The 14,619-nt window shown below is 34.6% G+C and overlaps 1 protein-coding gene across 7 annotated transcripts in view; it reads right to left on the reverse strand.

Moving 5' to 3' along the window:
• Nucleotides 1-14,619, reverse strand: part of STXBP5 (syntaxin binding protein 5) — a 107,468-nt gene that overhangs the window by 43,519 nt on the left and 49,330 nt on the right. For all 7 annotated transcript variants that reach the window (XM_057364001.1, XM_057364005.1, XM_057364003.1 and 4 more), the window contains exons 9-13: nt 10,255-10,378; nt 9,192-9,270; nt 3,115-3,269; nt 2,035-2,107; nt 260-407 (exon numbers count right to left, since the gene is read on the reverse strand). In XM_057364001.1, coding sequence (XP_057219984.1) covers nt 260-407; nt 2,035-2,107; nt 3,115-3,269; nt 9,192-9,270; nt 10,255-10,378 — 579 coding nt within the window. The remainder of the gene's footprint in view (nt 1-259; nt 408-2,034; nt 2,108-3,114; nt 3,270-9,191; nt 9,271-10,254; nt 10,379-14,619) is intronic.

Here is a 14,619-nt window from a genome sequence, read left to right on the forward strand (position 1 = left end):
AAAAATTAATAAGGGCTATAAATACTACCCCACTACCCCTGTTCCAGGAATTCCTTTAGCTTCCAGTGGTATGGCAATTGATGGGAGCACATCACAAAAGGGCTTGACACATGCTACATCCTCCCCAGACATCTGCTATTAGCCATTGTCAAAGGCAGGATGAATCAGGTAAAGCTTTGGTCTTAGTAAGGCCACTCATGTTAGTTAGAGCTTCTAGTTCTCAGTATTTTAAAATACAAACGTGTAGTAGATGTTGTACCTTTTTACTGTAACCTTGACGTTTCTGTCGAGCACCGACTGAATAAAGTGCAGGTATGAGATCCACAGGACAATCAGCAAAATATTCACAGCAGGTAACTGGAGATTCATGTATAGTCAAAGGATAGGGATTCTCAAATATAGGATACCTTTAAAGGAAGAAAGAAGGTAACTATTAAAGCTAGGGAAAACATGTTTTTTCAAGTGCAGWACACAAGTAAAACAGTAAGGACTAAGCTGGCTTTCTTTTTGTAAAGAGAAAAATGAATGCATATCAAATCATGAACYATGAACTACACACTACTGCTCCTCTAGTATACTATAAAGGTAGTGTAGTACTCTAGATGGAGTATGAAGTTTGTAGTTTTGAGAATACTTCTAGAACACTACTATTTCCTGTAGTTTTATATTTTTAAAAGCTTACTAATTTAGCAGCCTGTGGAAAAATTAAGCTACTAAGTCCCAATTGTAATAATGTGGAGCTATGAATTTATTTCTAACTCTTCAGTCTATACTTCCAATGAGACTCTCATCTCACCTTTTATTTACATGCTATACTAAGATGAAGTTGTCCAGCACTTTGTATAATCTACTTGCAACTTCAAGATCTCTTTATGAAAGTTACAGATAGCAAGACTCAGTTACTGATGGAAGAACATACACACATTTGCTCCCCTACCCTACCTCCACCAGAAGAGTGACAAAGGCTTAATGAGGAAAATAGTCAATAATACTAACAGAGGTAAATGCATCTGTGTTCAAAGAACTTTTTTTCTCCAGGGAAATACATGCTATATGTTGCYTTCCCCTTTTTATCTCCCCTTTTTTTGACAGGTGAAAAGACACAGCTTCTCAACCCATCAAAGAGAAAAATTAGCAACAATGGATGAAAACATTTTGCATATCAGGAACTTTATGCAGGGCTATATGGAAATTTACAAAAATATTTTCAAAACTATTTGCAAAAGAGGCTTAGCTTTCACAAAATATGACAAATCCATGTGAGAACACAATTTAAAAGGAAGCCTGTAGATTTCTTTGSTATAAATTTTGTTGCTTTTTAAGGTATGAAAATTAATAGTTTCCAAGTCAATCATAAAAGACCATTTTGAGTCTTCTAAAAATATAATTGCTGAAGTTTTTTTTATTATGAAATAGAATAAGCCTTGACATAACTTCAAATTTCAGGCACTGCAAACTAAATGTGAATGCTAGAAGCCTAATACTATTGGTATATCAGAAACAAGTTTTGGATACAGCGCATGGCCATATGACACCGGGAAAAGCTAAATGAAATTGCTCAATAGCTACAGAGCTATTAGGACAAAACTTGATCTTCTTCAAATTCCATAGTCTTCATTATCTAAAGTGTCATCATCGACTTTTAGGACAAATATTTACAGGTTTTTGCTTTGCCCCAGGAGGATGCTCTTCCCAAGGATTTTTCTTCACTGACTGTTGGAGATTAACCAGGAACAGTACTAAGGCCTTAGCTTGTTTCTCTGYTCCTGATCCCTTAACAGTTATTTGTTACTGCCTATATGAATTTTAAAACCCTTGACAAAAGAATTTTCTAGTATTTAGATTTTTTTAATCAACACTAATGACAGTGTATGGATTGTTCCATGGACAAATAAACACAAGACTCAAAATATGTTAGATAGGTATTATTTGTGAATACTGCAGTAGGATACTCCTTTTAAGCAACTTCTTACCACAGATATAGCCAGAGAATAGATGTTACCGTTGCAATTTTATATATTAGAAAGTTCTTACCCATTTTGTGCAAGGTCAATCAGTACTAAGTCCTTTTCTAGGAGAACAACTACAGCATATGGTTCCTGAAAGTCTGAAAACAACAACAAAAAGTTACTATTGGTAAGAGGAGATCATGCACATACAGCCTCAAGAAYGTAATCAGTCCTTGCACTCTGGCAGTTGAGATTAGAAAGCCACTTAGATGACTCCAGTATTCACAAGCCACTAGACTTGTGAAGACTCCAAGCTCAGGAAAATCAAATTCTTGCTTTAATTCAATATTCTCAGCAGCTCAGATAACAGAAAAGGAATATACAGAGTAATTTGCATAAGCAGGTTGTATGAGAGAAAGACCCAATTTCTGAGTAACATTCTCCCACCCCTAAACTGCTTTTCCTCATGTTCAGTRGGGTTTAAGTTCTAAACGCTTACAAAATGGATCAAAAGACAGCTCACTTGACAGTAAAATAAAAAACTCAAAAGTTTCCTAAGTTTATACTGCTGTCTTTCAGGCAGACCCCAATTTCCAAGCTAAGTAGTTTTATACACTCTGATGGAAGTTGACAGCAAAAATCGTTGGAATCATCAACAATATAATACTATTCATGTAAAATAGCTACCTAAACTATGGTAAGAATTTCCCCGCTGCAGAGAAGAGATTACAGGTTAGTGATGAAATCCACATAAGTTTTGGAATGAAWAAAGCCATGAAAAGTTAAAAATAATACAGAAGTTTAGCATTGACTGGAAAGGTCTTATGTGCTCAAACACACACAGATGAACACATCTGCCACAGTAACTACAGCTTAAAGTTGTAATGCTTTTTGTCTGCACATGCTTTTGGGATTAAAAAGAAAAAAACATGCTATGAGTAACTGGCTTTTTTTTCTAGAAGCAAAATAGGCTTTATAATAAACTATTCTATTAGGATGTTTTTGGCAAGTAAACTACACTTCAGACAATAGGGATAACAGATGTTGCCGCTGCAGTCTGATCCCCAGAGACAGAACAGAAAGACAATAGTAAAGAATATTCCAATGGGATAAAACTCCACAGATAAGAAGTCAAGGTACCGACAAAAATCTTTACAGAGCCTACCATTAGGATATGGTGTTTCACACAGGGTTAGAAAATCAACAATAGAATAATCCATTTCTAGCACAGCAGTACTTTTCCCATGCATGACTGTTAAACATGGTCTTCTTCCTACAGTGTCATATGACAAGCCTCCTGAGAGAATGATGAAAGGCTCCCTGGAATAAAGCAGAGGCATTTATGATCAAGTCAGGATAGTAGGCTAAAAGAGACTAGGCAGGTTTTGCAAACTCATAATAAATTTCAATGAGATATTAAGTAGAGATAGACAAAAAAAAATGGAAACCAGCTCTCCATGAAATATACAGCCTGGGTATAAATTTGAAATCTTATTCTAACTCTTGTTTAAGTCAGACAACTCCTCTAAACCTTTTGTTCTATATTTCTTATTTAACCAATATTTGTAACTGCTTAGCAGGATGAGACTTTTTTAAGTTGTGTACAAATTTAGAGTTGTTTCTTTTCTACTGAACTGCAGATTCAGATCTGCCAASAGTCCCATTTATCCATAAAATAAAAGGGCCTAGCAGAATCAGGAAGAAATAGACCTGTTTACTTGCTGTACAATGATATGACTGCCTTGGAGAAGCAACCAACTGCTGGATACACTTCAAAAACATAACACMTTTTCAGTAGTATCACACATTTACTCTAGATGTTTTATCCATTTTTCCCCCTACCACCATGCACAGAATTCAAGAAACTACTTTGTCATTCACTACTCCTACTGCAAAGCCAAAAAGCTGAGTAGAGCAAAGCAATTTCTTATAGCCTTGAGATTAGAGGCTTCTATTGATTTTTTTAAAAAAGCCTTGCAAAAACATACTTTTAAATACATTCATATATTTCTAATATGCACATACTGTACAGTTTACAATCTCCTTTATTGAAAAACAAGACGAAGTAAAGATGCTCATTTTACCAGGTATTTTCTTATTTCCTGATTATCAAGGGTCACTCATTTTAATACTGCTTATGTTTGAAACAGGACAATCTTTTTTAAGGAGTAGACTGACTGTAAGTATACAGCTCAAGAAATAAATGTCACTCATTACTGACTATTCCTTCAAATTTCACATTATATTTCTGAAGGAAAAATAAGCCCTTTACATATTGATCAGTTGCCTCTGATCTACTTTTATGCTTACTTTAGGTAGAAATCCTACCCTTCATTTGCATCTTTCTTGGAAGCAGCTAGTATGTCAGTRTCTAGAGAAAATTTCTGTGGAAAAATCCCCCTCCTGATATATGGTAAAAAAAGTGGCTGAAGAATTTTTTTTTTTATCCTTTCCTATAATACCATCTTTTCCATTCTGTCTAAGTGGCTTTCACTAGCTGGCATTTGAAACACAAATGTGAGACTAGACACATCTTTATTCTTGATAACTGTATATTAAGGGTTTGGTTTATGCACATGCTGAAAGTCATGAGTTAAAGAGTWAGCTGAAGTGTTCTCTGTGTTTGTAGCATGGAAGGCAAAGCATGCTGAGATAAGCTCCCAGCTTCTACAATTATTTCACAATCTGTTTGATCTTCCAGAAAGACCTCTGACCAAAGATTTGATAAGATCAAAGTGCACTGCCAGCTGAGGAAGAGATCCCAAAGGAATGCACATAAATCAGACCATGGGTCCATCAAGTTTAATATCCTGCCTAGAACAGTAGCCCAGAGTGTATTTCTAGAAAAGTTTTCCCTGAGTCTTCATTTAATCTCAGCTCTTCGTGTTTAAACTTCACACRATCTCTTATGGTCACGTCCATGAAGTAATTTCAAGAAAGCTCAAACTTGAATGCAGCCTGGTATTTTTCAGGATGTCAGGGAAGAGAAAAATACTAGTGTGCTCTCATTGTTTTGGAATGATTTACTGCAGTATTTTTTTGTCCACTGAAATAATCCGGGTGTTTGTTTTGTTTTTTTTTAAACAATAATGCTGCCAAGAAAACTTGTAGTAATTATAAGACTTGCAGATTGAATGACTGACAACAGCAAAGTAACAAATTCCAGTTTTTAGTTTTCATGCATCACAGTTAGACCTGTATGTTAGCTACTCCTGGTTTTATTTCTCATGGTAATCAAACTGCTTTGGGCGGGCTTGCAGGAGACTATATCCTTCAGAAGCAAACAATGAAGAGCTAAGAATAGAGTACACTGACCTGTCACATGGATTTTTCACAAATGAATCAAAGATTTAAGCTGACTTGAGTGTGCTAGAAAGACCACTACAAGTTTGTGCATTAATTTTTCACATTTACATGAAACCATGGATTTGCCATGAACACAGACTGTGCATTTTCTAATGGAAGTGTTGTCTTTCAGCTGTGATACATATTAAAAGGTTAGTGCACAATGTTATTTGAAATACACAATTCAAAAGAAAAATTAAAAATATTTGTACTTTATATAATAGATGAGACGGATTCAACTTTGGCAATTACATTTTACCTACCTGGAAGAGKGGAAGACAATTAACAAAAAACAGGGCTCAAATGTTAGAGAATTGCTATGTAGTATTTTTAGCAGCTGCTCATACAGAGATTCTGTGAAACGGTTCTGCTTCAGCAGGTTTTCAAGTAATCATCTTACATGAATTTCCTCATCAGTTAAATATGTTAAATCACCTGGAGAATACTATGAAAAATCCACTATAAAAGGGGGCATTGGGTCATTGAAAAAAATTTCAGAAAACTCAGGATTAGGTCTTGTAGTGTATGAAAACATAATACAATTGAGAGTTGAGTGGTTCACAATCCAGGAGGACATTTCTGCTCAATTTTAGAAGTAAACTGTCAAATGTGAGCCAGCTTCTAATAATCCAGATGTATGAGAGAATGGTAGATTCAGAAATCAGGTCATTGGTACCACCCGGCTTACTTTTCAAACCATGAGTAAATTTGTCAAGCAGTTAATCTTAGATGGAAAAGACTTCAAGAGTTAGTTTACCTTAATACCAGAAGTTCTAAAGTAGAAGTGAAGAGAAAACTACAAATTAATTTTGGGAAGTGTGGTTTTAAACCAAAAGCTTACACAGGAAAACAGTACTATTCCAACTAAATCAAAAGATCAAGAACTTTTATTTAGCAGGAGACATCATTATTAGCATAATCTCTGGGTCCCARTTACACACAGCTATCTTGCAAAGAGGCAATGCTCATCTGGGTCAATGACAGCTGCATCAGCTACCAAGACAAAATCCATCTGGATTATGTTTTACATGGTGTCTTTTGAGCTCTAATTTCTATTAGATAAGAACAATTTTACCAAAATGCTATTATCAGAGTAGCATTTACTAACCAGAGTAAATACTGTAAGATACTGAACCTGCACGGGTGGAAAGTGGTGCTAGGAAGGACTGAATTTGGAGGGGAAGGGAGTGGCATTAGGAAGCTCAAGAGCTTCTCTAAATTCACTTTAGGCAGAAAAGGTATGCATAAAAGGCAATATGGGAACCATTTTAGAAAGCTCAAAAGGAAAGCTACCTTTGAAACTCAGTGCTTCACAAAATAATGGAATGAAATTTAAATGAAAAATGGCTGCAGTACAGTGACATTATGCTCTGGGATTGCAAAATTATGCCAGTGTGCACAAGGAATGTATGAAGAATGTACCTTTTTCACCCCTTATCCATCAATAGTAACCTTTCCAAATATATTCTCCTAGAAATAAAGCAACAGACATACTCTTGTTGTAGGGTACATTATTTTGGCTCTTCACTTTTTGCGCTATTTTCGGTGGACTTCGAAACCATCCAACCAAATAAAAAACAACAGAAAACCCCACAAGACTAGAAAATTAATTTGTAGCCCACGAAAATCAGAAAAAAGCCTCATGTCCTCCTATTATCCTGACTCCAGTTTTACAATATGGAAAACTTAATGCAGAAAAAAAAGGGAGAAGGAATTAATAAGAGCTGAAATAGTGGAGTCTATAGATAGTGAATAGAATAGTGTCTGTAGCCCTTAACACAGGTTGCCATCAGTTATGTTCCTTCCTTCTGGGTGGTTCTGAGCCCCTTTTCTCCAAAAACAGTTCATTAGARTTCGAAGCATTAAAGAAAACAGTTAAGATCATATAAATGAAATGTTTTCCACTGGAGGAGACACCAGAACAAGCCTAGATCTTTGAGCACTCCAGACAGACAAGGGAGAAACAAAAAAGGGGTGATAGCAAGATGTTTAAAACAAAGCATGGAAATAGTGAATTATTTTTTCATAATAAAGACTTGAAATATAACTTAAATATGCATTAAATAGTATCTCTTAAATATAAGCTTTTTTTCTTTGTTTATATTTGTTTTTGAAAAATGGCTATAGTAAACTGCTATAGAAAAAAGTTTATTTGATATGTTTCTTACATTGTTCCAGTAGCCTGAAAAATTATGTCCTGCCCAGAAATTATTCTCCTCTGTGCTACAGAAATTAAACCATGTATAAGAAATGACAGCACTTTAGATAAAAGATAAAATCTTATCTTGCTCATAGTTAACCAATTTCAAATGGTAAACAGAAAATCTATCAAAATTTTAGGCATGAAATGTAGTTGTCTTGCCTTAAAATTCTTATGAGATTACAAGTGAAACCGAAAATTGAAGTCCATGTAGCAGTAAATGAATGAAGAATTTAAGTGCGCTGCTTCACCACCACAGTGCAAACTGGTGGGGATTTGTTTGTTGTGGGGTTTTTTCTCCCCTCTTAATTAAAATTCAGGAAGACTATCAATAATTATAGATGTAACAATGGACTAGAGATAGAAAACATTAGAGAGCAGTAAACTGACATGTATCAAACATTCCATTTGGATAAACACCAGAAAATGGAGGTGTAAMAAAAAAAAAAAAAAAAGCCCAACTCTAGGAAAAAGGCCCCCCCAAACCCCTGTGAGTTCTTAGAGATTATACTGGAATAAACTCCTCTTTAAAATGTGTGAAAAGTCAACTAGTTTCCACATTGCAATACTATAATGTCACAGAACAAGCTCCAAACTAATCTTTTCCTTCAGAATCACTATTCATAAAAGAAGGTTTTTGATTGCAGAAATTGTAACTTTCTGAAGCTGAGATTTTTTGATTATGTCTCTTTAGATCAGCTTTTGATATTTCAGTTGAGAAAGGATTATGCAGCAGATGTAGACTTCTGCTAGTAAAAACATTTCCAGCTGACGATAGATTTTTATAAATATGGGAGATAGCCACAGTTTTAAATTTCTATTTACCACACTTCTAGCAAAAAATAAAAACGCCTCAAGGCAGTGACATTATGATTATATCAATACTATTATATTGCATCATTTAAGTAGCCATCTTCTACAGAAGAATGTCTGAATTCTACTGAATGTCTGGAAAGCAAATGAAAATGGTACACAAACCCCCCAAGAATAAAAGGAAAAAAAAAAAACAAGACAAAAAAAATCGGCTTTTGCAAACAGCTTTCCATCAACAGCTTTCCATGAATATCTTAACTTTATATTGCATTTTTTACTCAAACACTTTAAAGCCTTTTACAGCTACAAATAAAAGAAATTCCACACAGTTCATAAAATCCACCAGTCCTAATTGCAGTCTTGGTAACAAAACATGCTACTCAAGATACTGTAATTCTATCTGAGCTTCTTGTTCCAATTACAGCTTTGTTRCATTTTCAATGTGCATAATTAGGCACATTTCACTGAAGAAATTACAGCACTYGACTAGAAAAAACTCTTGTCAACATTTTAGGGAGGAGGCACATGCATTCAAACTTTAGACTACTCGATTCGGGCTACTATTTGTCAAAGWTCAATTTATCATGTCGATGTTTTGGTCTCTTCTTTATCAGCTTTTTTTTCTTTAGAACTCTCAAAAAATTGAGCAAAAAGTTTTAGTAGCATGAAAGAAGCATGTAGACAATGCATTAGCAGCATCTTTGGTTTGTATACAGTAATTCATTCATAAAAGGTTTTATAGTTTATTCATCAATATCTGACTTATCAAAACTAAAACAAAGCTATGCCATCAGAATATGCATCCCAACAACTGGGAAACGAAGTCCACTCTCAGAGTGTTGCACTATTACATATGTTCATTTTGCATCCAAAACAAATCTTACCCAGCTCTAGTTGTTTTATATTCCACCTTAAGGATAGGTTTGCAGGGTTCTGGCTTCTTTCCATCCTTCAGCTGCTTTCCTAAAGTAAATGATTTTCCCATGTTAATCTCACAGTTCTGTAACATTATGGCAAGTAAAGAAATTCACTGTGCAGCTTGAGACATAAAACATTGATGCAAACATATATTCAACAACTTTGACATTTATAGAGTATGCCTTGGAATAATATTATCAAAAATTTGTTAAAGCTCTCAGKACACCAACATAGAATGTTTAGGAAAAAAACACTACTAAACCTGACTTCTGTAGAATTTTTTTTTTCAAATGTATAATCCTCCCCTAAAGTGTTGTTTCAAGTAGCATGAGGAGACTAAAGATTTATGTTGTGTCTACCATTTTGCAATTAAAATTGGTCAGATTACAAGTAAAGTCAGGTTTATCCTGAATATTATCCTTCAGGACTAAGACTTCAATCGAGCACAAAAAGCCTGCTCTTCCTCAACTGTGCAATTATCCTCACTGACACATTCATACTTAAGTAATCTAAAGGAAATAAGTTGCTAAGACATGATGTAGAGACATGCACATCATGTAAACCTGGCATTTGTGCAGAATTTATTTGAAGAGCAGCAGCATATTTCACGGAAGAACAACATATAATGTTAATTTCCTAGATTAAAATTAATGCAAGACCTCTCAGAAAYGGTAACATCTTACCAGATGCTCATCTTGCTTTGTTACAAAACTTTCTGAGAATTTATGTGGTAATCTACACATTTATACATAAACCAGATGCTTGCTTGTATGTATTTTAAATAACACATGGGATTGCACTGTCAGCAAAAAGCAAAGCCTGCAAAATATGCAACGGTTAACTTTGAGGTCAGCACCATTGTATAAAAGACAAGCTTAAAATTCAGAGATTTAGAGRAAGTTGCACTGATTTGGACTCATATTTAATGAAATTTTTTTTTAAGTGAAACCTATGAGAATCTGGTATGACAGAGAAAGTTTTTTACTTGCATTACAAGTCAGGAGCGGTGGGTATCCATTTTTATCTTACCATGTGGAGTGATTGTCTGGAATGGTTTGGTAGGAGATTTTACATTCCATATGGTCAAGGTACCATCTGAGTGACTGCAAATAAATTGCTTCCCTTCATGATGCCAAGCCACGGAGTGGATAGCCTATGCAAGAAAAACATTAACAGTGTAAGTTGTGTATCCTATCATCATTTTATCCTTACACCTTCCTCAGTGACATTAAATAGCAAAAGCCAATTAGAGAAATTACTAATTAAATAATACCTATCTTATTATGTCCTCAATTACCCATGGCAAGTTTTCTGTTAGTAAGTAGTACTTTCAGACACACTTTATCCATCAAAAATACTGTCCTCATTGTCGTGACTTGCTTGGGGGGTGGTGATGGGAGGGTGGAGACTATCAGAATAGTATTGAAGTATTTTTCCATGAAGGACAGCATGAATGGAAAAACTACAAGCACTTATTTAAGCTTTGCTAACCAAAATTTTTCACTGTTGGGAAAAACACACCACCCATACAAAAAAACATGGGATGAGAACATTAAGTTCAAGCACATACCATTTTGAGATGTGTATATGAATGTGCACAAGAGGTAAGCATTGGCTAAACACTTCCATAAAATGAGTATTGAAGAACACTTTTTTGGCACTATGATGACGAAAGCAAAGTAGTAGTTTGGATGCTCTAATACTGTAATKATAGCTTTGAGGTGCAGGAAAGCACAGGAATCTACTAATAAATCTTTCTAYAAGTACAAAATCATCTTTATATTCCCAAAATTAGGAATGCAATGAAAACTGCTTCATAAATAAAATCTAGTTCCTGCCTTCAGATGAGAGGAAAGTAAACAATGATGGAAAATATACAAATAAGGCAAAATTATTAAATAGTAAGAAAAGATTGGTGCCATTTGTGTTTCCATCATCTCTATTAGTACACAGAGGCACTAGGAAACCAGTAGGTGATGTTCAAGGGTATTTATCTRTAGCATCAAAATATCAGTAAACAATGAAACCACAAAGTATTTCTCTATAAATAGGAAGAAATAATTGCAAGAAATATGGAACTTTGTTATTCCTCGTGGATTTTATGATAAAGACATTACTCCACATAAACTAGAAAAGCAGGTGCTTTTGGTATTCCTGGAAAGGTGTATTTTATGACAAAGACATTACTCTAGATAAAACTAGAAAAACACTTGCTGAGTAAGTGAAAGCTGATGAGCTTTACAACACCATCTTTTGAGTAAATACTCTTGATAGTGATTCTGTCTGAAAGCAGATCTTAGACTCACTCCAGCTCCTCAGGTACCATGAGATTTCCTCTGTGAGGAAACCTGTGTGTCTGAGCAGTAGAGAAWTGTAATTAGAAATTAAAACTTAAGCAATAATTACTGGGCGAAGAGCACATCTCATGACAGAACCAAGCTAGCTTTGCTCAAACTGATTATATACAGAMCATGTCTTCATATATCACGAAGTTATACAGAGAGACAAGGCTGTTTCCAGCAAACTGACTGGGAGAATCCAGAGCTTAAATGACAGCAGAAAATAGCTACACTACATAAGCCTAGAGGCTCCAATAATAATTTCTCCAATTTAAATGAACAGGAGATTTAGATATTTGTAAACTACAGATTAAGTTTAGCATTTCTTAGTTAAGTTTAATATTGTTCCCTATGTATTGTGGAATCACTATAGATTTTATTAGAAGACAGATTCTATGTACCAGTATCACATCTACACATGTTGCTCAGAAACCTAGACACCTCACATGACGTCTTCCTGGTATCCAAAGTTAAATAGTCTTGCTCATTCTGTCTGTCAAATACAGTTTTATTTAGCAAAATATGGTATTTTTAAAGAAATCTTGAATAAATACTGAAAAATTGGTTTTGTTTAGCAACATTATACCAAATAAAGCAAGGGATGAGTTTGAGACTGCAGACTCAGTAAATAGAAGATAGCACTTTTAAAAGTTCTTGTCACTGAGAAAATGTCTACAATATGCTTAGCAATACAATATAATCAGTACATTTTACATAATCTCCCATATGAAGTCTAACCCTGACAACAGTAGGCAGCCCACAGTGTAAATGGAACAGTTTGATCCACATTTATGTAGAAACAGGTCTTAAGAATCTGTGAGAAAGCAAATTTGAWAAAAGGAAGGAAGAGTAGAACTGAGAAATTATAATTTCTTCCTTTTCTTGAAAGAGAATGTCAAGAGGAGGGAAATGCAACAACCTATTACTGTTGAAACAGCATAAATGCTTAAGAAGATGAAAAGATCTGATACACTGAGCACAAAGAAGAAGGACGACGGCTCTCAGTTTCTGCAAGGAACATGGAAGGATGAAAAATAAAACATTCTGAAAGAGAACAATGAGCCTTTCGACTTTATGACTATTTACTGCCTGATTTTATAGAGTCTCTTGTTATATTTAGTAAGGCAGGCAAATATTTTTTTAAATATAACTAAAAGACAAACTTTTTTTACTGATCCAACTAACAATTTTGTGGGCTGGGTACGATAAACTTTTGCATAGAGCAATATCTCTGCTATYACACAATTCACAAAATCTTGTAAGCCTAAAACATAAAACCAACTCTGTAAGTAGCTCCAGCATTATCTCACGGKACACAACAAGCTGTGACAGTGACAAGACAGTTATAATGAAAAAAGCACAATAACCTTAAGTAGTACCAGCTGGCTGACAGCACTAGTTGTTCACTAGCAACAGCCTCAATTACTAAAACAGAAGTGATTTCTGAAAAATCATTTAATACACAGGAGCAAAAAAGTTTTCACATTTTTTCCAGGGTTAATTTTAGCACTGGAATTTGAATTATAAAGTAGTTAAATCAAGCAGAAACCCRTGAGACTGCAAATCTATGCAAATCTTCTAAGACACTCAAGAGCCCCTAGRAGTAATATATTTTTATTCCAATATTTTACACAAAACTTACTGATGTAGAATAAAACTCTCAATTTTAAACTTAATTCTCATCATGATTAAAACTTCCTGTTGTCTTTTTAGTACCATAATGCAGCAATATGTTTCTATCAGCTGGAGCAGACGCAATTGTCTCAAATATTTTCTGGTGATATCGGACCAGAAAGTAACCCCTTATACAACATCATACCCAAATATSACACAGGATTGTTGCCATATTTAAGGCACAGAGCATTTGTATCCTTTAGTGGAGCTGTCTGCACAGGCTAACCAAGTTCTGACCCTCACYCCCATTCTGAGTCCTTCCATTTACAAACACAAACCAGATACAGGGAATGTTTATAGGAACTTACACAGAGAGAACTCTATTAACAAAGCAATCAGCTTCGTCTAAGTAAATCTTTAATGAGTTACAACTAAAGATTTATTACTAGAGTAATAAAGATTACAACTAAAGATTTATTACTACTATCCCCTTCACTTTAATTCAAATTTCAGGTACCTGTTCTGTACTCTAAGGAAGTTTGTTTCAAAACTTCTGAAACAGTTATGTGGGGGATGGGGAATTGAAACTTACTTTTTTGAACAACAGTACCATTGACCATGCTGTCCTRCATATGCCAAAACTTAATCAAAAATTGGAGAAACTAACCCCAAATTTTATGTGGAGACAGGCTGTACATAAACACAGCCTCAATTCAACATCTGTTCCAGAAAGATTATCCCATATGGAAAAATTACTGTTATGCTGCCTACAAAGAAGGTGAATATACTTGATTTTAAGTAGGAAACATTCTTGCAGCAGTTAACCGAGAGAGACTTACATAGGACTGTGAAATGCAATCACAAATAAACCAAAAAAGTCTGAGGAATAAAATTAAAAGCATTTATATGCAAATGTCCTGCAGAAATCTTTAGTAGACCGTTAGGTTTTCAAGAGATTAATGCGTATTTTAAAACATTTTATGAAGTTTAGCTTTACTTCTGCAATAGCTTGTCAATATCCCTAGAAATTGTTTGTTATTAGTTCTTTTAAGAGGTACAAAAATTAATAATTTAAATGAAACCTTACAATTTAAGAGACAAGTTCATCAATAAAGATTCAAGTTTTGATAGTATTTTTCCACTAAGGGAATTTAATTTCAATTCATTACATACTGATACAAATAATCCCACTCTTACAAATAATCTCATTCTTATAAATTCCTACAGGCTTATTTTAGCCCTAGAGCTGATGACATGTATATTATTTTGAACCACTTATTTTGAGACCACTTTTCTCATCTGCCATGGTTTAACCCCAGCCAGCAGCCAGGTGACAAATAGCTGCTCGCTCACCAGCAAGATGGGGAGGAAAATCAGAAAAAATGTACTACTCAAGGGTTGAGGCAAGAACAGTTTAATAATGAAATAAAAACAACTACTC

This window comes from Malurus melanocephalus, unplaced genomic scaffold (genome assembly GCF_030028575.1).
Source record: "Malurus melanocephalus ecotype Western Australia unplaced genomic scaffold, MMel_1.1 scaffold_33, whole genome shotgun sequence".
Classification (NCBI taxonomy): Eukaryota; Metazoa; Chordata; class Aves; order Passeriformes; family Maluridae; genus Malurus; species Malurus melanocephalus.